The following is a 22,107-nucleotide window of genomic DNA, read 5'->3' as shown; positions in this document are numbered from 1 at the left end:
ATTTATTTTTTCATTTTATTGATCCACATGAACATGAAAGGCTGAAGAATACAAAACCCTAAACAGACACTATTAAAAACTCAGCAACTTGTCCTGAATATGAATTAAAACAAATTGCAGTTAAAATGCACAACCAAAAGAAGCATCAATTATAATGACAAATACAGAACTATTCTCATCCCAAAGCTGGTTAACTATATTTTCAAATGCATGACTAAAACTAAAATATGAACTTCTCACTGTGGTAAAGAAAAGTAGTTCAGCATCTCAATCAAAAGCTACATACTAGAATAGATTTATCATTGATGCATAAACTCAAAGTTTGCTCAAATAGAAGGTGAGAACTTCATGAATCATTGCTCATCTCGCAGAGACACTCAGAATTCTCAATAGAGACTCTTTGACAAGTGACTGAGCAGGCTAACAGGGTTAGGTGTGGGCTCCTGTGTGCCTGATTAAACTTACCCTCTCAGAGAATTTTTGGCCACAAACCGAGCATGAAAAAGGTTTCTCACCAGTGTGGGTTCTTGTGTGCCTTTTGAAACATTTCTTCCAAGAGAATCTTTGGCCACAAATCGAGCATGAAAAAGGTTTCTCACCAGTGTGGGTTCTTGTGTGACTTGTTAAATGTTGCTTCTGAGAGAACTTTTGGCCACAAATCGAGCATGAAAAAGGTTTCTCACCAGTGTGGGTTCTTGTATGAACTGTTAGAAAATGCTTCTGAGCGAACGTTTGCCCACAAACTGAGCATGAAAAAGGTTTCTCACCAGTGTGGGTTCTTGTATGAACTGTTAGATGTGGCTTCTGAGAGAACGTTTGGCCACAAATCGAGCATGAAAAAGGTTTCTCACCAGTGTGGATTCTTGTATGAATTGTGAGAGTTCCCTTCCCTAAAAATCTTTGGCCACAAACTGAGCACGAAAAAGGTTTCTCACCAGTGTGGATTCTTGTATGAATTGTTAGATTTCCCTTCACTGAAAATCTTTGGCCACAAACTGAGCACGAAAAAGGTTTCTCACCAGTGTGGATTCTTGTATGAATTGTGAGAGTTCTCTTCCCTGAAAATCTTTGGCCACAAACTGAGCATGAAAAAGGTTTCTCACCTGTGTGGGTTCTTGTGTGACTTTTTAAATAGCCCCTCTGAGCAAATTTTTGGCCACAAACGGAGCATGAAAAAGGTTTCTCACCAGTGTGGGTTCTTGTGTGACTTTGTAAATGGCCCCTCTGAGCAAATTTTTGGCCACAAACTGAACATGAAAAAGGTTTCTCACCAGTGTGGGTTCTTGTGTGAATTTTTAAAATTCCCCTCCGATCAAATTTTTGGCCACAATCTGAGCATGAATAGGGTTTCTCTCCAGTGTGGATTCTTGTATGAATTGTTAGAGCTCCCTTCACTGAAAATCTTTGGCCACAAACTGAGCACGAAAAAGGTTTCTCACCAGTGTGGATTCTTGTATGAATTGTTAGAGCTCCCTTCACTGAAAATCTTTGGCCACAAACTGAGCACGAAAAAGGTTTCTCACCAGTGTGGATTCTTGTGTGAATTGTTAGAGATTCCTTAAATGAAAACTTTTGGCCACAAACTGAGCATGAAAAAGGTTTCTCACCAGTGTGGGTTCTTGTGTGCCTTTTTAAACTGCCCCCCTGAGAGAATTTTAGCCCACAAACTGAGCATGAAAAAGGTTTCTCACCAGTATGGGTTGTTGTGTGAAGTGTTAAATGGTTCTTCTCTGAGAACGTTTCCCCACACATTGAGCATGAAAAAGATTTCTCACGAGTGTGGATTCTTGTATGAATTGTTAGATTTCCCTTCACTGAAAATCTTTGGCCACAAACTGAGCATGAAAAAGGTTTCTCACCAGTGTGGATTCTTGTATGAATTGTTAGATTTCCCTTCACTGAAAATCTTTGGCCACAAACTGAGCATGAAAAAGGTTTCTCACCAGTGTGGATTCTTGTATGAATTGTGAGAGTTCTCTTCCCTGAAAATCTTTGGCCACAAACTGAGCATGAAAAAGGTTTCTCACCAGTGTGGATTCTTGTATGAAGTGTGAGAGTTCCCTTATGACTGAATTTTTGGCCACAAACTGAGCATGAAAAAGGTTTCTCACCAGTGTGGGTTCTTGTATGAACTGTTAGACCTTCCTTTTGAAAGAACTTTTGTCCACAAACTGAGCATGAAAAAGGTTTCTCACCAGTGTGGGTTCTTGTGTGCCTTTTTAAATGTCCCCTTTGAGCAAATGTTTTGCCACAATCTGAGCAGGAAAAGTTTTTCGTCACACCATCACTATCTAATGGTTGAGGTGCTTGTGATCCTCCACAGTGGTCTCCATCATCTTCTCGAGTCATTTGTTGACTTGAGCTGCAGCTTGGAGACTCCGCGCCTTTGCTCACCTCATGTTGACCCTCATCTAAACTCTTCACAGGAACACCAATCGATAGCATCTCGAAGGTATCCTCCTCCTCTTTAATGTCGCAGGAGTCTTCTCCCCCCTCTTTAATACAAAGTCGCTCCGGCTCTTCCTCCTCTTTTATGGTGCAAAGAAACTTCTGCGCCATTTTTTCCTTCAAGTGGTGGACCTCTTTGCCCACATCTTCCTCTTTAACGTGAGTGCGCTTTGGCTCCTGCTGCTTACGACGAATAGCTTCACTGATGTCTGCAAAAACAAGACAAACACATAAATTACAATTGAATCCGGTCAAAACTATACAAGGATTTTTTCAATCTGCCCATCGCACTTGATATTAATAGACTACTACTAAAAATAAACACTGGAAGAGGATTCATAATAGAAACTAGATGTGTATGAACCTTCCCTGCGCAACACAACAGTCGGCTGCAACCAAAGATGTTCCTGTCGTCGGCTACTATGGTCCTTTTCCTCCACGTGCTTTGCTGTGGTCCTTGCAGACATTTTCACACTGCAATAACAACACGTGTTCAACAATGTTTGGCTAACAAAAGTGTCTTTTGGGCAGCGGCCAAACTTACGTTGTTGAAGTAATTGAATATAGGTTATCCCGTATTTACACAATAGTATTTTGTGTTGTGCTAGATCGTTTGGCAAGAAAATAAACTGAGCAAAAGACAGTCTAGTTGCATTGTTCCACAATCATTTGAGATGGAACATTCGTCGAGGATAATCAAGCTAAATGTCTTAAAGTTAGCGGACTGCACTATTGTATTGCAACCAAGCAGTACTACAAATTACGTTGCTAACATGATAACTAAGAAACATCGTCGTAACTTACCTCTTTCGTCGTTACTGTTGTCGTGTAGATAACGTTACTGATTCACGACATAAGTTCGTGTTTATCTGATGCAGCCGAATGGAAGGCAGGCAACACGCTTCTGTTTTAGTGTTGATTCGTTGAACGATTCGTTTGAAAAAATCTTTAGAGTGAACTGATTCCAAAGAATCAGTTCACTTAAAAGAATGGCAATGCACATCACTACGTGTACGACGATGAAATGACGACACTTCCGTGTCGCGCCCGTAACCGGATATGACGCATGAGCATGTGATAGGTCACAGTCCGGAGAAAATTTGTTTTTTAAAATTATTTCAAAGAGAGCACTAAAAAGTGATTTGTATTCATGAAACGCATGAAAAAAAATGCTTTTGTGGTTTTTATGTTCACTTTGAGGTCTTAGCTCTTAAGGGAACAGACTGAAAGACTTGAGGGGCTCATTTAAAAAAGTAAACTTATTCATTGCTTATACCTGTTTTAACTTTTAACAATTCCAGATGCCATCTTCATCTCTCACCTTTATAGCCTTCAATATGAGTACTGTGAAGTAAACATCTCTTTAATGAAATGTCTTAATGCATCTCAAGAACAATTTAAAGTGTTATGAGCAAGGCAAGGTAACAAAAAAAAACAGTTGAAGAAAAATGGGGGCTATCCAACACTATTTATTTTTTCATTTTATTGATCCACATGAACATGAAAGGCTGAAGAATACAAAACCCTAAACAGACACTATTAAAAACTCAGCAACTTGTCCTGAATATGAATTAAAACAAATTGCAGTTAAAAAACACAACCAAAATATACACAAATTATAATGACAAATACAGAACTATTCTTATCCCGACGCTGGTTAACTATATTTTCAAATGCATGACTAAAACTAAAATATGAACTTCTCACTGTGGTAAAGAAAAGTAGTTCAGCATCTCAATCAAAAGCTACATACTAGAATAGAATTATCATTGATGAATAAACTCAAAGTTTGCTCAAATAGAAGGTGAGAACTTCATGAATCATTGCTCATCTCGCAGAGACACTCAGAATTCTCAATAGAGACTCTTTGACAAGTGACTGAGCAGGCTAACAGGGTTAGATGTGGGCTCCTGTGTGCCTGATTAAGCTTACCCTGTTTGAGAATTTTTGGCCACAAACTGAGCATGAAAAAGGTTTCTCGCCAGTGTGGGTTTGGGTGTGGCTTTTTAAACATTGCTTCCAAGAGAATCTTTGGCCACAAATCGAGCATGAAAAAGGTTTCTCACCAGTGTGGGTTCTTGTGTGACTATTTAAATGTCCCCTCTGAGAGAATCTTTGCCCACAAAGTGAGCATGAAAAAGGTTTCTCACCAGTGTGGGTTCTTGTATGAACTGTTAGAAGTTGCTTCTGAGAGAACTTTTGGCCACAAACTGAGCATGAAAAAGGTTTCTCGCCAGTGTGGGTTTGGGTGTGCCTTTTTAAACATTGCTTCCAAGAGAATCTTTGGCCACAAATCGAGCATGAAAAAGGTTTCTCACCAGTGTGGGTTCTTGTGTGACTATTTAAATGTCCCCTCTGAGAGAATCTTTGCCCACAAAGTGAGCATGAAAAAGGTTTCTCACCAGTGTGGGTTCTTGTATGAACTGTTAGAGGTTGCTTCCGAGAGAACTTTTGGCCACAAACTGAGCATGAAAAAGGTTTCTCGCCAGTGTGGGTTTGGGTGTGCCTTTTTAAACATTGCTTCCAAGAGAATCTTTGGCCACAAATCGAGCATGAAAAAGGTTTCTCACCAGTGTGGGTTCTTGTGTGACTATTTAAATGTCTGCTCTGAGAGAATCTTTGCCCAAAAAGTGAGCATGAAAAAGGTTTCTCACCAGTGTGGGTTTGGGTGTGCCTTTTTAAACATTGCTTCCAAGAGAATCTTTGGCCACAAATCGAGCATGAAAAAGGTTTCTCACCAGTGTGGGTTCTTGTGTGACTATTTAAATGTCCCCTCTGAGAGAATCTTTGCCCACAAAGTGAGCATGAAAAAGGTTTCTCACCAGTGTGGGTTCCTGTATGAACTGTTAGATGTTGCTTCTGAGAGAATCTTTGCCCACAAAGTGAGCATGAAAAAGGTTTCTCACCAGTGTGGGTTCTTGTATGAACTGTTAGAGTTTGCTTCTGAGAGAACTTTTGGCCACAAATCGAGCATGAAAAAGGTTTCTCACCAGTGTGGGTTCTTGTATGAACCGTTAGAAATGGCCTCTGAGAGAACTTTTGGCCACAAATCGAGCATGAAAAAGGTTTCTCACCAGTGTGGGTTCTTGTATGACTTGTTAGACGTTGCTTCTGAGCGAACTTTTGCCCACAAACTGAGCATGAAAAAGGTTTCTCACCAGTGTGGATTCTTGTGTGAATTGTTAGAGATCCCTGAAATGAAAACTTTTGGCCACAAACTGGGCATGAAAAAGGTTTCTCACCAGTGTGGATTCTTGTATGAAGTTTTAGATTTCCCTTCTGACTGAATTTTTGGCCACAAACTGAGCATGAAAAAGGTTTCTCACCAGTGTGGGTTCTTGTGTGAATTGTTAGAGATCCCTTAAATGAAAACATTTGGCCACAAACTGAGCATGAAAAAGGTTTCTCACCAGTGTGGGTTCTTGTGTGAATTGTTAGAGATCCCTTAAATGAAAACATTTGGCCACAAACTGAGCATGAAAATGGTTTCTCACCAGTGTGGGTTCTTGTGTGCCTTTTTAAATGGCCCCTGTCAGAGAATTTTTGCCCACAAACTGAGCATGAAAAGGCTTTCTCACCAGTGTGGGTTCTTGTGTGCCTTTTTAAATGGCCCCTGTCAGAGAATTTTTGCCCACAAACTGAGCATGAAAAGGCTTTCTCACCAGTGTGGGTTCTTGTGTGCCTTTTTAAACTTCCCCTTTGAGCAAATGTTTTGCCACAATCTGAGCAGGAAAAGCTTTTCGTCACACCATCATTATCTAATGGTTGAGGTGCTTGTGATCCTCCACAGTGGTCTCCATCATCTTCTCGAGTCATTTGTTGACTTGTGCTGCAGCTTGGAGACTCCGCGCCTTTGCTCACCTCATGTTGACCCTCATCTAAACTCTTCACAGGAACACCAATCGATAGCATCTTGAAGGTATCCTCCTCCTCTTTAATGTCGCAGCAGTCTTCTCCCCCCTCTTTAATACAAAGTCGCTCCGGCTCTTCCTCCTCTTTTATGGTGCAAAGAAACTTCTGCGCCATTTGTTCCTTCAAGTGGTGGACCTCTTTGCCCACATCTTCCTCTTTAACGTGAGTGCGCTTTGGCTCCTGCTGCTTACGACGAATAGCTTCACTGATGTCTGCAAAAACAAGACAAACACATAAATTACAATTGAATCCGGTCAAAACTATACAAGGATTTTTTCAATCTGCCCATCACACGTGATATTAAAAGAATACTGCTAAAAATAAACACTGGAAGAGGATTCATAATAGAAACTAGATGTGTACGAACTTTCCCTGCGCAACACAACAGTCGGCTGCAAAGATGTTCCTGTCGTCGGCGACTATGGTCCTTTTCCTCCACGTGCTTTGCTGTGGTCCTTGCAGACATTTTCACACTGCAATAACAACACGTGTTCAACAATGTTTGGCTAACAAAAGTGTCTTTTGGGCAGCGGCCAAACTTACTTTGTTGAAGTAATTGAATATAGGTTATCCCGTATTTACACAATAGTATTTTGTGTTGTGTTAAATCGTTTGGCAAGAAAATAAACTGAGCAAAAGACAGTCTAGTTGCATTGTTCCACAATCATTTGAGATGGAACATTCGTCGAGGATAATCAAGCTAAATGTCATAAAGATAGCGGACTGCACTTTTGTATTGCAACCAAGCAGTACTACAAATTACGTGGCTAACATGATAACTAAGAAACATCGTCGTAACTTACCTTTTTTGTCGTTACTGTTGTCGTGTAGCTAACGTTACTGATTCACGACAGAAGTTCGTGTTTGTCTGATGCAGCCGAATGGAAGGCAGGCAACACGCTTCTGTTTTAGTGTTGATTCGTTGAACGATTCGATTGAACAAATCTTTTGAGTGAACTGATTCCAAAGATTCGTTCACTTAAAAGAACTGGAATGTACATCACTATACGGGCGACAATGAAATGACGACACTTCCGTGTAGGGCGCCTATAACCGGATATGACGCATGAGTATGTGAATAGATCACAGTCCGGAGAAAATTTGTTTTTTAAAATTATTCCAAAGAGAGCACTGAAAAGTGATTAGTATTCATGAAACACATGAAAAAAATAAAATAAAATAGTTTTGTGGTTTTTATGTTCACTTTGAGGTCTTAGCTCTAAAGGGAACAGACTGCAAGACTTGAGGGGCTAATTAAAAAAAATAAACTTATTCACTGCTCATGCCTGTTTTAACTTGCACAATATTCTCTTTTGAATTGTGTGTAAAATTTGGGGTTGTGGGGTAAAAGATCCAATGAAAATGTTCAAGATGGTGAAAATGTTATCCCTTTCTAAACAAAACAAATAAAACAATAAAAATAATACACTATGTTAAAAGTAAATTTAATATTTTTTTATATACTTTTCATTTTGTCTTTCAAAAAGATGGCCAAGAAATGTATTCTACAAGAGTTCATTAACCCAGAGGCTAACACTGTGCTTGGCCTTCACCTTAGAGTTTATCGGTGTGTTTTGATAGTAATAGGCAGTAAAACTGTACTCATGTGTCTGGACCCTGACATCACTACAGAGCATTTACACCGCATTACGCTCCTCGTGTATTAGTCACAACCATCGTGGCCTCCAGAAGTCCAAATGTAGTCATTATGTGCAATATATTTAAAATTCTAGACCAATTTGATTGAAAAAAAAACATGCAAACATATATGATGAATCAGGTGTAACTATTATAATCCCAGAACTATAAGCGGACAAAAAAAAATCATTTGCTTTCTACTGTAAGAATGTCATTACCAAGAGAATGTAATTTGTCCCCCCCCCATAATCCAGAAGAGTAATGACTTTGCTGGGGCGAAAATGACTCCCCTTTGCCTTACTGACCTCGAGGGGATGGAGCCCAGTAAATGACCCTTTGTTACAACAGTAGGCCAAGGTCAAGTGTCAAATACCAGACTGCACTCACGAGTTCATTGACCTGAGAAAATTGGCAAACCTTCACATTGGAAAAAAAAAAAAGTTAATGAACAATTACATGTAATTATATCGTATTATTTCTGCTTCAATTCTTGTTTGGAGTAACTTAATATTTATTGAAAAGTCAACGAAAGCTGATTGTGTAATTCCGATTGCCTCAAATGAATATATCCATTCCCTTAATCACACTGATTTCAACAGTTGCTCCACTTATAGAATGAAGGACATTTTTATTTCAACTTTATAGTCACCCAGGAGATAAGCGTCTGTCCTCCGTGTCCGTCTCTGCCTGCTCCCAACGTCTATAAACAACAGTCTTATCACAGGCATTTACAATTGTCAGCATGCTTCATCAAGACCGATGACTGAAGAGTGTATTATAGGGCATTTCAAAATACACATTGAGGACAATTTTGTATTTTTTTTTTTTATAACCATTCAAGTGACAATCTTATTGTATATGATTAGTGAACACACATTGTTTCAAATGAATCGTCTAAAGCTGATATTCACGATTCAGACATCTTTGGAGGAATGACTGATGAGGTTAATGATGTCAAACAAAGGTGAGGTGGATGATATTTAATCTTTTAATCACACTTATTAAGAGTAAGAAACGACCTTGACTCCAAAAGTGTTAATTCTCCAGTTTCACATTAGCTTCTGCTTTATTTCGAGGACAAAAGAAAGAAAAAAAATGTCAAATCAGAGCCTGAGCTATCTGTCGAGATGCGTTTATTTATATCTAGTCAGAACTTTTTAACCTCCTACAACAATTTAGGCTTTGTCTGGTCCCTCACTGGATGTGTTCCTGCCCGAAACTAAAAGCAACACGACATACTGTAGCTTCTAGAATCATTGAGAAGTACAAATCCCTTTACCTTGATAAGGTAAAGGGAGAGGGAAGCATAAAACGAGTCATTGAAATTGCGTTGTTTGTTTATTTGTGATAATAATAAAGCAATCTTCTTATCAGCGTCAAGCCTCCGTGCCAGGCACCGCGGCGATAACAATATGGGCTTACCTTAAAAAAAAAAAAAAGTACAACCTGGAACACCAAGTGACAGCATAAATTGAAATTCCTTAGATTGAATTGATTTGTTTCACCCTGCAGAACAGAACAAGTGTGCCATTAACATAAGGATTGTCTTGCTTTTAGGTTTAATCATTGATGCATTTTCAAATTACTGCGAAGAAGAAATTATGAAATTTAAATAATTTTTAAGTAAAAGGCTTACGTTTCGAACTTCTTCACAATGTATCCAGGCAGTAAGGCACCATGATTCTGCTTTAAAAAACTAGATAATTTATTCCATTTAATATCAAGTGTTTTTTTTAACTTTAACTAAAATCAAGAAATATTTTTTGTTTTATTCAAATAATGTTTTAATTATTTTATTTTTTTACTGCAAAATATCATCCTGTGGGCCACAAATGTCCCCTGGGCTTCAGGTTTGAGACCATTCCAAATTAAATTTAGCACTAAAGGTTGGTTTGTAGGTCTCCGAAGGTTTCCTCAAACTATTACAAAAATATACAAATGACATCATACTGAGTACTTAACTTCTGGGTCAGTGCCCCACTGCTCTGTTGGCCAAGTATGATCTGTCCACGGGGACCCATCAGATCCTGATTACCCTCGGAGTCCTTGGTAGCTTGGTACGGCCTGGGTTAATGACACGGACCCCGAGATAAGGCCCAGCCCTCTTGATATTCCGACGTTACTCCACCAGCTTCTTTTTCATTGAGAAAAGCTTATCAGTTTCTCCGAGTTATACCACCAGTCACCTGGCAGAGCACATGGCTGTTTTTCACGGAGAGCGTATTGACAAGTCAAGGTCCACTCGGGCGGCCTTATAAATACCGACCTGGCGGAGGCGAGAGCGCCTCACTCCTGAAGAACTTCTTCGTGATGGATAACCGATGCCAGTGCTGCAGCGATAGAGCTCTGAATCCCATCCTCTTTAAAATTCTCAGTCAACTCGATGACAGCAGTGATTATAATTCGATACCTCATCGATGCACTTGTGAGCTACGCCGGACGGTGTGTTTGAAAAGGCCGACAGAAATTTGCAAGGAAGCCTCATCGGTTTTGGTGAAAACGGTCCATTTTATGAAGAATTTACCTGCTTTCAAGCAGCTTCCACCCAATGACCAGTTTATACTCCTCAAAAACTGTTGGGTGCCGCTCTTCATCCTGGGTCTGGCTCAGGAGCATGTGGATTTTGAGGTGGAGGACGTACCGGCCGACAGCATGCTGAAGAAGATCCTTCTGCGGCGAGAAGGGGGAAACGAGATCGTGAAGGAACAGCCCACCATGGCTGGGGTCAGCAAACTCAAGTCATGTCTCAGAAAGTTCTGGAGCTTGGATTTGAGTCCAAAGGAGTACGCGTATCTTAAAGGGACAACGATATTCAACCCAGGTATGTTCGAATCAGATCTTATGTTTTTTAAAAGAGATGCTTAATGTCTTTACATTCAACAGACATCCCTGATCTAAAGGCATCACTGTTCATCGAAGGCTTGCAACAAGAAGCCCAGCACGCCCTGAGCGAGGTGGTCCAGCTCCTCCATCCAAGGCGGCAGGAACGTTTCGCCCGCGTCCTCCTCACGGCGTCCATGCTGCAAAGCATCACGCCCAGTTTAATCATCGAACTTTTATTCCGGCCTGTAATCGGCCAAGCTGACCTGTTGGAGCTTCTGGTGGACATGCTCTTCTGCAGGTAGAGGATGGATTTGTCAAAAAGACTGAAGCAAATCTTTTGAGTGTTCAACTGATGACGTTTTTCTGAATGTAAGCAGACATTATAAAATGTTTTTGTATCTCTGCAGAGATTTACTTGTCCACAATTACAAAAATGATGTCTTTTGTCTATGTTAGCACAGTTGTAAATACTTTTTTTTTTGCATCCACAGAAGAATTCAAATAAATCTATTTTTGTACATGATGTCTGTATTTATCTTTTGAATTATTCATACCCTGAGTAACAGATTTTTGTCGGACAACTTTGAAATGTGAACATATTCTGGTAAACTCAAGCACAATTACTATTTTTCTGTTCAACTCAATCTAATCACGTGATACATACACTGTATATAAACTATATTTCCATTTCCAATTTGGAAATTACAAAGCCGCTTGTGCCATTAATAGTGAGTCATGAAGGATTACTGTATTTGTCTCCCTCTAGCGGATGCAAGTAGAAATGACGCGTCGATACGATAAACACAGGCCTTAATAAAAGGACGCACCGTACTCTTTTTAATGTATAAATGGCATGCACTGAAATGCGTTCCACATTAAAGAGCCTGACTTTGCGGTTGAAGCAAAACTGTGGCATGTTTGTTGTGAAAGAGAGACAGACCTTCTTACCAGACACCTCATACAGGTAAAACAGGAATGTGCTAGTCGGGCCAGAGAAAAAAAGAAAAAAAAAAACGGGTTACACAGTGCGCCTGCAACAAATACACAAAAGGAAGTCATGACAATATTTGGCAGAGGAAGAAAGTACACAACTGTATTTGGATGCACAGTTTTAGGGGGTTGTTGAATAACTGGATAATGTTTTTTTTATCACTTTTAACTCAGGCATGCAGAAGTTACTAATCATTTTCCCAAGTTGAAGCCTTAACATTTTAAGATAAAAATGGCTGCACAAGATCATTGCCATTCCCAACGGCTATACATACTGTATATTAAAAAAAAATTGCACTACAAAAGCAGCAGCATAAAAAAAAAAAAATCAGGCCTCACTTGTGCACTGCAACACCACAGTAAAAAAACAAAGACAACCCCCAGGATTTGATTTCCTTTTTTTTTTTAAACCAGCCAAACAAGTTTGCATTTGCCAGGAGCGGAAAAACCCTAACTTGCGCATCACGCTCAACTCAGAGATGGTATAGTAAAACAATGTGAAGCCAAACCATTGTTTTATGAACACATTTTGTAATTGTGATTTAAAACAAATGGGCCATGGATCAATAAAAAAAAAAAAAAGGACATAAAACACTTTGTTTAATAATATAAATTAATGTGCACTTTTAAATAAAAAAAAAAGAGTGAAATACTAAAGAACTCTTGATAATGTAAATGCTTAGTGGGTCAGATTAAAGAATTGAGGTATGTGGTTGGTCTACATGCCAGAATGAATGTAATTTTTTCTTGAATGAAAACAACAATGTACAACTAATGATCATGTTAATTCCCATAACAACAACATACAAATATACATCTTTATTGAACATGATACAATAAAAGGAATGGATTTTTTTTTTTACTTTGTCCAAAACAGCACTGACCATTCAATAAAAACGAAGAATACATTCAAATTCCACAAGCGGGGTTAACAATACAAAAAGTAACTTATTACAAGGAAATATGGCTGTAACATTTTGTCAAAGCAAGATAACTTTTTTTTTTTTTTTTGGAAAGCCTGAGTCAGCAAAACAATCACATGTATCAGCCTCCAGGTCATTTTCTTCTACCGTTCCTCAGCTGAGACTATCAAATCTGCCCGGAGTGTAGACATTCATCTTTTTCAAACATGATGGCGCAAATTGACACAGTAAAATAAAAAAACAATTCCTCTCATTTGGTACATGAAAACAACAGTTGACTACGAGAGGTAAATTCATCAAACATTAGCAGCATTAAACAAATGAGACTTAAAATTCTGTCAATTCAAAGTTTCAGACCTCTCAGGGAAAAATGGGGATTTTACTAGACTGGAAATGTTGCATTGGCTACTGGGTACTGTATATATACACATACATTTAATGTAACATTTTAAAGTAAAAAAAAAAAGACTTACCACAAAAAAATATGTATAAGAGGCATGGCAGAATATTCTGTTCAAATGTCCATTTTATTCTAAGCGACCCTTTACTTACAGCCAGCGTGTAACAGCAGTAGGACAAAAGCGGGCACGTCTTTGGCCGAGTCACTAGAGGGCAAGGAGAGGCGCGCCCGACGAGTCCGTCTCGGTTTCGTGCAGGTACGGCGAATAGGCCATAGCGCTGCTGGAGGTGTACGCTGAAACACGCAGACACGCAGTTATTATCTCATCGCGCAAACACTTGCGATTGAAAATTGACACACCTCTTCCGAAAACTTATGTGGCGGGGGAAAAACAATTGAACAAAAGTCATTAGTTCAACAAAGAACTTTAAATTAAGAGCGGGGATTTCTATGCCAGCTACAAATAATTTGTTTTGATGCCGCATGTGGGAGCGAGAGTGGCAAGACGAGACGTGTTGGACATGCTTTAAGAGAATTTCGTTCGGGAGGGTTGGAGCTAGCCAAAAAAATTTTGCTCCTACACCAAAATAATTAAAAAGGAATTTTTATTTGTGATAACACCACGAGGCAAATATGTAACACTTGCATTTTTTTAACCCGCCTCCTTATGGAACAGCAATAAAAACAAATCTGAAATCCCAGTTGGCCTCTAAAGTGACATAACATCGTCTGGCATATAATTTACGAGACTCCATCCGCTGCGGTTGCAACTAGGGGGGTGTCATGTGACCGCTTGGCCGGAGGGGTGGACAGGGCTTGATCGGCGGGTGTCGGGTGACCGAGAAAATAGGGGATTGTAAAATGCAGAGAAAAAAGACGGGAATGCGGCGCTTTCACCGTTGCTGGGAAGCGGGATGGCAGTCGGGGCGGTTCTGCAGCTTAACATCGAGATGTAGCTTTAACCGCTAATGGTTACATTCAATAAAATTCAATACACACAATAAAAAAAATTGGCTGCGGAGACTGCATTAATGTATATAATATCACGGTTTTTAAAAGTTATTTTTGTTATTTTGTACTTTTGGGGAACTCACTTTTGTCGCTGTAATGTCTCATCTTCCTGGCCAGCTCATCTGATGGCGTCTGCTCCGACACTTTGACTTCTGGAACTATTGATGGAGACAAGAAAAGACCAAATACGGTTTAGAAAAATAATAATGTTCAAATATTTCTTGATGCAAAGACAGAATGTTTACAAACGAGTGGGGAAATTATGAAGTGGCGGATTTGAGTTTCGATCACAGCAAAGGTTCCGCTGTGGTTGAAACTAGGGCGGGGCCTAATAATTGATCAATTTAGTCACTCTCACCCCCCCTAAAAAAAAACCAATTCTGTTTTTTTTTTAAGGTACAAATTTTACTGATATGAATACATTTCCAATTCCCCCCAATCAGTGTTACTATACACTATACAAGTAAATCTGAATTTAGTTGGAGATCATCAACGTGAAAATATAAGATGGCAAGAAAATGTGAGATTCTTACAGTCGCTGCTCATGAAGGTGTTGGTCATGGTTTCGTTGCCGCTGTCGGGCAAAGTGCCGTCGCTGCGCCCGTTAGGACGTTGTCCCGTAGAATGTTGCTTCTTGTTTCTCTTGCCCTTGCGGGTGCTGATACGAATGACGCCGTGCACCAGCTTGCATTCGGCCTCCTGCTCCTCAAGGTTGTAATCCTGAGCGATGCTGTAGATGAGCTCGCTGATCTCGTTGGTCTTACGGGAGAACGACGAGTCCGAGGTGCACTTGGCCAGCTGGTCGATCTGATGCAAGGCGTAAAGCTCCAGCAGTTTCTTGGTGATGAGCGAGTCGATATCCGTGCCCGTGTCGCTCAGGTCGTCCAAGTCGTAGTCATCGCGGGACAACAAACTCGTGTTGCTGATCGGCCGCTGGTTCTCCCACCGACCCGAGGTTCGGGTCCTCTTGGAGGGCACGACCGGATACTTTACTGACTGACCTGCGATGCGTACATCCTGGTAGCGGAAGCTATCGCTTGTGGGCAACAATCGAACGGATTTAGTGGATTTGTTGGGCTCAAAAGATTTGCCTCCCCCGGGGGAGTTGGTGTTCCCAGCCGTGCCATTTGGAGGGTGGGACTCACTGCTCACTTTAGGGGGATGGTCTGTGGAGCTCTCGTTAACTGGCAGGCAAGGCTCTCGGCTGCCGTAAAATCCACAAGTTAATACGCAGCAGATAAGGGCCTTACAGCCGCTCCAGCCCATCGAGGCACAAGATCCACAAGCGTGTCTGGTGGTGGGAGTGTTGTCTGCCGAGCCCGGAATGAAGCCAATCGTCTCTGAGCCCTGCCCGGCGCCGTTGTGCGCTTTGCGACCATGTTTACTCTCGGAGTAGCGGGAGTGGTTCTTGTGACGATGCTCTCCGTAGGGATCCTTGTAGGAGTCTGGTTTGGTTGAACTCTGCCCGAATATTGTCGGGGCCTGACTGTACTTGTCTGCTCTGGAGCTGTGATGTTTGTGGTGGCGTGATGCCTGTGGGGCCCCAGTGTTGTGGCCAGGCATGGCTCAGAACCCCCCTGACCTGCTTGGGGGAGGGAGGGGGAACAATAGACGAATAAGCATCTCCTCGAAATGCTCTCCAACCAGTTAAAGACATTTGCATAACCAGTACTCATTCCAGAAATGTAACTTGCTGGGCTATCAGAGGCAATGACCTAAGTTTACAAACTCAATTTTAATACGTGGGATATTCAAAACTGTTTATTCGAATCATTCTGTATATTTTCTCTCGGCACTGGCTCCCGAATGTGTATTTTTAATATTTTTGCAGCCTCAATGTGCTCCCACATCAAACTTTGGAATCAATAGTGTTTGTCAATTTAAGAAATTATTTCTGTTCAATTAGTCAAGAACAATAATCAAATGACAACTAACTTCTGACGTCATATTTATTTGTCTTCTGATTGGCGGAGCAAAAATTGTTGCAGCAAACTTCGACTCGTGGAATGGGCTTCCCACATAAATGTGAAAGTTTTTAGGATGTGAATTGAATCCCTACTGCAGGCCCAAGTGACAAATGCACGATTGCACCACTCGTAATTGCAGGAAGGTAACATGGGAATGTTACAACTCAATGTAATAATGCTGCCTCATTTTTGTCCCCGCCCTTTAAGTCTGGTCATTGGGAAAAATTACACACCCTAAACGCAACCAACCGCCTCGGTCTTAAATACCAACAAACAAAACTTTTACTTACCGCATAAGAGTAACCGTTGATTTGAACTTTTATGGAGGGGGATCCAAGGGCGGAAATCACAGAAAAAAAACTTTCTCTACAGGCGCCTCAAAATGAAAGAATGCCCAACAACGGAGCGCATAATAAAAAAAGTCAGGTTGCGTTTACACAAACACAAACTCGACCAAAAAACAGAAAAAGGGAAAATTCTAAGTAAACTCGTTATCGCGTTATCCTTTCGGGTTAACTTGTTGTCGTCCGGTGTTTGGCTACTACCTGCGGCTACGGCTAATCCCTGGTTGTTACCGCAGGTAAATGGTGACGTCACGCGAGGCGGGTATTAATGCGCAGAGGGGCGGAAGACGACATCAACATTAGAGACGCAAAAGAATAAGTTGAAAAAGAAACTCATTTCAAAAAGTTTCATCACTATAATAAACGGGGGCGGCTTTCATCCGTGTAGAATACACACACACATACACACACATCCCCATAATGTGGCGCACTGCCGAGCCAGCAAGTTATTTCTAAAGAAAATCTTTCATTCTGCCCTATTTTCCCCACTATGGAAGCACTTAATCACCCTGAGCTTCCAGTGGAAAACAATAGCTCTACTCCACTTGCATTAGAAGGTGAGCCACGATCTGCACAGAATAAAACCAATTATAGCATGAGGGGGGAAAAAACACAGCAAACATTTCCTGTGTAATTCACATTTAATGCCAGTAGCTCAGAAACAGCCATGTAATGTTAATTACAAATTCATTAAAACTTGTATGCTGTAGGTACAATGACAATACGGTAGAATGTTCTATAAATAGCTACAGTATTCTATAAGGTACTTCTCATTCCACTGAGCAAATTCCATTCAGTTTTGGACAGTATACAAATATACAGTCACTAACACTGCACGATATAATGTTCTACTATATAAGAAATACATAAATTGGGCCTTTACAAAGATCATTATTATGTAGTTACTCATGACAATAGTGGTTAGCTATTGCTGGGCCATAACACAAAATACTGCCACAATAGTAAATGTATTGTAAAATTAATAGCTTGCCTGTCAATAAAAAGTGGGCTATGATATGCAAAGATATATTTTTGTAAAGGCAAGAATGTTGATATTGCTTCTGTATTGGGTCCTATTAGATTGGGGATTGCACCTAATTTATATTGAAACAGCAAAAAAAAAAAAACACATGTAAACAAATCTTTGCATGTTTGACAATCCTATGCTATCCTATCAAAATATCAGGTTACTGCATCTAAAAGAAAAAAAAAAAAATCCAATCAGTGCCATCCAGTAGCACGAAGGCACTTTCAAGTTTATTACCATTAGCTGCAGTACATGCTGGAGCCCAGAGACAAAAAAAAATTACTGGCAATAAATCTACAAGACGTTTCTAGCTTCAGAAGGAGATTTTAAAGGTTTGACCTGTGCGTCTTCAGTAATAATACAAGTGTCATTGGGTGGCAGTTGTGAAAGAGAAACTCCAACATGCTGCCGTGCCCTGCTGACACCGTTTTGAGCCGAGATGTGCCCCAAGCGTGGGTCGGAGTCAATCTCGTATCGGTAGTGATATCCCTCCATCACGTCATGACACGCATCTCTCATTTCCACGATCCACCTCTTCATGCCTTTGCGATTCAGGTAGAGCACAAAGAGAAAAACCATGCCCACAAAGCCGAGCACGAGCCCGAGGAAGACATAGGACGTCTGCAGGCTGAGGTCAGTCATCTCCGTTTGGTTCGGGACAATGCATCCGATGACCTTCGACCCCAGCCCTCGGAGTCGGCTGTTAGCTAACGCCTTTGGTGAGGCGCACCTCACAGAATCCGCATCTACCCGAGCGTGTGAATCATTTAGCCAAGCCACAAAACTTTGGATCTCACAAGAGCAGATGTACGGATTTTTACCCAGAAGGATGCGAATGTTCCCGAGCTTCTCCAGTTCTTTGAGATCATCAGTCCCGAATGTCCTGAAGGCGTTGCGGGTCAAATCAAGCACCTGCAGGTTGTTCATGCCGGAGAAGGTTCCGCTGTAAACTGCCATCAGTGAGTTGTTGCTTAAGAAGAGCTGCTGCAGACTTTGCAGGTGGGAGAACATCCCCAGGGGAAGAAGAGCGAGTTGATTATCCGAAAGGTCAAGACGGAGGAGCCCTCGGAGGTCTCCCCAACGTAGAGCCGTGGTGAGGTCAGTCAGGGCGGTGAAGTTGTAGAGAGAGCGGCTCAGGTTGAGCTCCTGCAGAGGACTTCCGGGGATGCTCAGAGCTTCTGGATGGATGATTGACAGCTGGTTGTCACTCAGGTCCAGGAGGCGCAGGTTGATCAGGGTGGAGAAACTGTGCGATCCCATCTCTGTCATCCTGTGAGGACAACTTCCATGATTAAGCATTTGAAAATGATTAACAGCACACATAAAATTAATTCTCACCTATTATTGCTTAAAATGACTTTGGAAATATTCTCCAGCTCCATAAAGGAATCATGTCCAATCTTGTGAATATTATTCCCCGTGATGACGACAGTCTTTGCATATCCTGGAATCATTTGTGGTACCATCAGAAGATCCTTAGAGATACATTTCACCGCATGTGTGACAGCAAAGCACTCACAGCCACCGGGACAATCCAAGCAGAGAGATCGGACGCAAAAAAGTAATCCAAAAAACACACAAACTGCAGAAATACACATCGCTAAAAAACTACACAAAAAAGACAAAACAGAAAAAATGACACGTCTATATTTTAATGTGGCGGATCTCAAAAAGTAATGCAAAAAGCACCTCAGCAATAGTCCCTCCTCATCTGCTGTACTCGGGGAATAAAGGCTGTTGTAAAGTGATGGCAGTTCTTGTAGCGCAGAATCTGCTGGATGGAAAAAGTGTGTAGTCCCCCTCACCCCCCTTAAAGCTACAGCGGACAAGCAGACTGTGACCTCCACTATACAATGAAGCAGGAAAGCCGTTGTTGATAATAAAAATAAATATTTTGTACAAATATGGCAATAGAGTCAATATCACTACAAGGTGTCTTTTTTATTATTATTAATTAAACGTTAAGGTGCAGTTACTTTATTATGCTAAAGTCCACAGCAATATCTAGGACATGTTCAATATGATAAAAATAGAACATCCGTGATCAGAATGAGTCATAGTATCAAAGACCTCGTGGATGGTGAAATTGATTTATATGCGGCGTATTGGTACCAATATTTGACCACTTGTAAGATCTCAGACTTTGATTATTCTGATATATTTTCTTGATAATAACGATTATGATATTCGTAAAGGGACTTTATAGTGATATTGACGCCAACATGATGAGGCTAAAATTACATTCCTTTATGAAGAGGTACAATTTTTAAAGCATTGAAATGCACCCATAAAAAACATGTAGTACCCTAACATTAAAAAAAAAATAAAAAGAAATGAGGATGGGGGGATACAATAAACACGTTTATCTACTCAGAGTCATTTTTCCTCCGACGGGTCCCTTCGTCATTTGGTAATGCTTTCAGAACACTTAATCTTAAATAATTGAGGAATAATTTCAGCAATGGGTTTGTGCAGTAATTCACATTGTCATTTCCCATCACTGAAATGTATATTAGCCAGTCGGGAAACTCAGCGCATCATTCCAAGGTAGTTCAAGAGCCTGAGCTGAAAGCAAAATTTGCTTCATAAAAGTCTCAAACACAATACGTAGCAAATAAATGTGACAAAATGAATCTCCTGGTCGTGTATTAATTACTGCAGGTTGAACGTGAGGATGACCATGCTGATTACGACGCAGAGAAGGATGAAGGGCAGCCAGGTCTTGAGGAACGCGGACCAGCTGAAGGGTACAAAGAGGAACGTTAGAGGGCTTGTCAACCACAACTTGAATGTTACACGAGCCTCTCTCTTTCCCTCCTGTATCGTGGAGCGACAAGGACTCAGTGTCTTTTCTCCCATAGCCCCATGCTCATTGTCCTACTGCCCATAACCCCCCCACCCCCAACCATCACAGGGAGCCCCAGCGGAGAGGTGACCTCCAGCGGTGGCACGTAGGGGAGCACTTCTGTCAGTGATGAATTGCACGACTCCCCACGTGTTAAACAGACTCCTGTGGCGTGGGAGTGGACGTGCGAAGGCAGCACAAACTGTGACGCCAGCATCCTCTATGTGGGTCAACGGAGAATAATGAGGGGGGGACTCTCAGCCATATGGCTGTGTGGTTGGTTTCCTTTAGCAATTTGTGGTGCAGTTGAATTATTTAAGTGTTTCGAGGACTTACCTCACATATTTGCCATGAAGAAGAGAGCCAAAGCACAATTTGATCATGTTCCAAGAGGAGCTGTTGTCATAGCGCATCAAGTTGAGGGCCATGGCGACGTGGGAATGGCAGTTATCAAAACAAAGGTTGTGCTTGAACAAAAATAAAATGATTTATTAAATTCAAGAATTTATTCTTTAAATTCCAAACAGTTATTTCTTACCTGTCTGCCTTTGTATTCCTCAGATGCATCGTAAACGGCTTGGTCCCACGTTGCAGCACCATTGCCCCGCACTTTGTTCACATCAAGTTTCCAATACCTACATATAGACAAATTTAATTTATTCGTGGTCAATATTAATATTACTTACTACTTTTAATTGTATTACTTTGTTGGTCTCCCGAAGCCCATATTGTCCTCCTAGGAAATGGAAAACATTCAATCAGTCTACAAATATAGATTATTTGAAAATAAATGACTAATGTCTAAAAATGATTTATACTTCTTATGGCAAGATCAGTGGTACCAACCGAGACAAAGTAAGATCCTGCAAAATCTCTGATGATTCCGGAAGAGGTGCAAATTCCCATATGGCCAATGAAAGGCAGCACCCACCTGCAGCATGAAAACAGACCTCGTCAACACCCATTAAAAAAATAATCCTTATCCCTTTCATAAAGCATTAAAAGTGAGAGACAATGAGATTACGAGATACTTAAGGTGAACAGTCAGTATTCAACGTAGCTGAACTATCTGTGCACACACTGCTAACTAGCATTAGCTCGATCGTTAGCTTCTTACGATAAAATAGGAATGGGGGTCCAGACAATGCAGTAGGGGTAGCGGCTGTTCTTTTTGTCATTTCCCAACAAATCTCCGTGATAGTTCTTCATAATGTTGATGTTATCGGCATCCGCCATATCACGGCTCCACCTCTGACAGGTTGACGAAGACGGTGACGTACAGCAAGCAACACCGGGCAGTGTGTTGTCGCCTCACCGTGGACGGATCAACGGTCCGTGAACGCAGCACCAATCGCCTTTTATAATTATGACCTGAGTATTGTCGTATTATAACTGGTATTTATATTTTTACAGAGTGTTAAAATTAAATACTGAATCCAAATGCTTAAACCTATTAGAAGCACGTGACCTACATTTAAATTAAAATCTATTTTAAAAAATTAAATATGAAATTGCATTCATATTAAATCAAAATCTATTTTAAAAAATTAAATATGAAATTGCATTCTCTGATTCAGGTGAAAAAATAGCTTACTTGCCAAGTTTTATACTTTCTAAAGACCCAGAGACATGTCTGAATCATGGAAACCGGCTTTTGTTATTTTTTTTAGGTCTGTTCATCGTTCACACTGCCAAGTCAGCAGCGAGCTTTATCACTGTAACGCTACCAGAGCTGGGTCACCTCGTTATCGTACAATATGTGGCATGTGGGTTGCCCTA

General features: G+C 40.8%; 4 protein-coding genes and 2 pseudogenes across 10 annotated transcripts; 1 reads left to right on the top strand and 5 right to left on the bottom strand.

Annotated features, from left to right (window-relative positions):
* Positions 1-480: 480 nt before the first annotated feature.
* On the bottom strand, positions 481-3,468 carry LOC148391989 (uncharacterized; annotated as a pseudogene). Its single transcript, XR_015861061.1, has 3 exons — positions 3,253-3,468; positions 2,813-2,922; positions 481-2,657 (listed from the first exon to the last, which is right to left on the bottom strand). The product of XR_015861061.1 is annotated as an uncharacterized LOC148391989 (transcript).
* Positions 3,469-4,987: 1,519 nt separating this feature from the next.
* Positions 4,988-6,833, bottom strand: LOC148391988 (uncharacterized; annotated as a pseudogene). The gene is made up of 2 exons (XR_015861062.1): positions 6,728-6,833; positions 4,988-6,572 (listed from the first exon to the last, which is right to left on the bottom strand). The product of XR_015861062.1 is annotated as an uncharacterized LOC148391988 (transcript).
* Positions 6,834-10,184: 3,351 nt separating this feature from the next.
* On the top strand, positions 10,185-11,344 carry nr0b2a (nuclear receptor subfamily 0, group B, member 2a). Its single transcript, XM_088388117.1, has 2 exons — positions 10,185-10,819; positions 10,882-11,344. Exons 1-2 carry the CDS (start codon positions 10,309-10,311, stop codon positions 11,121-11,123), a joined length of 753 nt encoding a protein of 250 aa, XP_088244243.1. The 5' UTR covers positions 10,185-10,308; the 3' UTR covers positions 11,124-11,344.
* A 1,271-nt stretch (positions 11,345-12,615) lies between these two features.
* Positions 12,616-16,706, bottom strand: kdf1a (keratinocyte differentiation factor 1a). 2 transcript variants are annotated; one of them, XM_088388114.1, is made up of 4 exons: positions 16,403-16,706; positions 14,679-15,730; positions 14,229-14,303; positions 12,616-13,428 (listed from the first exon to the last, which is right to left on the bottom strand). In XM_088388114.1, exons 2-4 carry the CDS (start codon positions 15,706-15,708, stop codon positions 13,340-13,342), a joined length of 1,194 nt encoding a protein of 397 aa, XP_088244240.1. In that variant the 5' UTR covers positions 15,709-15,730; positions 16,403-16,706; the 3' UTR covers positions 12,616-13,339. The 2 variants fall into 2 exon arrangements, with proteins under 2 accessions (XP_088244240.1, XP_088244241.1); XM_088388115.1 differs by having other exon boundaries at positions 14,679-15,727.
* Positions 16,707-17,078: 372 nt separating this feature from the next.
* tpbg1a (trophoblast glycoprotein 1a) lies at positions 17,079-19,304 on the bottom strand. Of its 4 annotated transcripts, XM_088387877.1 has the most exons (4): positions 19,173-19,228; positions 19,003-19,091; positions 18,822-18,927; positions 17,079-18,753 (listed from the first exon to the last, which is right to left on the bottom strand). In XM_088387877.1, exons 3-4 carry the CDS (start codon positions 18,863-18,865, stop codon positions 17,778-17,780), a joined length of 1,020 nt encoding a protein of 339 aa, XP_088244003.1. In that variant the 5' UTR covers positions 18,866-18,927; positions 19,003-19,091; positions 19,173-19,228; the 3' UTR covers positions 17,079-17,777. The 4 variants fall into 4 exon arrangements, with proteins under 4 accessions (XP_088244003.1, XP_088244002.1, XP_088244000.1 ...); XM_088387876.1 differs by lacking the exon at positions 19,003-19,091 and having other exon boundaries at positions 19,173-19,304; XM_088387874.1 differs by having other exon boundaries at positions 18,822-19,091; positions 19,173-19,297.
* On the bottom strand, positions 19,115-21,668 carry LOC148391984 (transmembrane protein 222-like). Its single transcript, XM_088387878.1, has 6 exons — positions 21,446-21,668; positions 21,175-21,259; positions 21,033-21,064; positions 20,867-20,963; positions 20,665-20,795; positions 19,115-20,223 (listed from the first exon to the last, which is right to left on the bottom strand). The coding sequence occupies exons 1-6, from the start codon at positions 21,562-21,564 to the stop codon at positions 20,136-20,138; spliced, it is 552 nt and encodes a 183-aa protein (XP_088244004.1). The 5' UTR covers positions 21,565-21,668; the 3' UTR covers positions 19,115-20,135.
* Positions 21,669-22,107: the final 439 nt, after the last annotated feature.

Source organism: Syngnathus floridae, chromosome 10, assembly GCF_059516105.1.
Source record: "Syngnathus floridae isolate MCC-2025c chromosome 10, RoL_Sflo_1.0, whole genome shotgun sequence".
In the NCBI taxonomy this organism is placed as follows: Eukaryota; Metazoa; Chordata; class Actinopteri; order Syngnathiformes; family Syngnathidae; genus Syngnathus; species Syngnathus floridae.
This window is presented reverse-complemented; position numbering and strand designations above follow the sequence as displayed.

Bases quoted from the DNA above. Each gene is read 5' to 3' on its own strand.
- nr0b2a (XM_088388117.1), top strand. From the start codon at position 10,309: ATGGATAACCGATGCCAGTGCTGCAGCGATAGAGCTCTGAATCCCATC. The intron at 10,820-10,881 runs GTATGTTCGAAT...TACATTCAACAG, and splicing joins GACAACGATATTCAACCCAG to ACATCCCTGATCTAAAGGCA.
- kdf1a (XM_088388114.1), bottom strand. From the start codon at position 15,708: ATGCCTGGCCACAACACTGGGGCCCCACAGGCATCACGCCACCACAAA. The intron at 14,304-14,678 runs GTAAGAATCTCA...CTCCATCAATAG, and splicing joins CACCTTCATGAGCAGCGACT to TTCCAGAAGTCAAAGTGTCG. The intron at 13,429-14,228 runs GTGAGTTCCCCA...TGCGTGTTTCAG, and splicing joins GAGACATTACAGCGACAAAA to CGTACACCTCCAGCAGCGCT.
- tpbg1a (XM_088387874.1), bottom strand. From the start codon at position 19,081: ATGTGTATTTCTGCAGTTTGTGTGTTTTTTGGATTACTTTTTTGCGTC. The intron at 18,754-18,821 runs GTGAGAATTAAT...TTGTCCTCACAG, and splicing joins GTCATTTTAAGCAATAATAG to GATGACAGAGATGGGATCGC.
- LOC148391984 (XM_088387878.1), bottom strand. From the start codon at position 21,564: ATGGCGGATGCCGATAACATCAACATTATGAAGAACTATCACGGAGAT. The intron at 21,260-21,445 runs GTAAGAAGCTAA...TTCATGCTGCAG, and splicing joins ACCCCCATTCCTATTTTATC to GTGGGTGCTGCCTTTCATTG. The intron at 20,796-20,866 runs GTAAGAAATAAC...TTTTTGTTCAAG, and splicing joins AGGAATACAAAGGCAGACAG to CACAACCTTTGTTTTGATAA.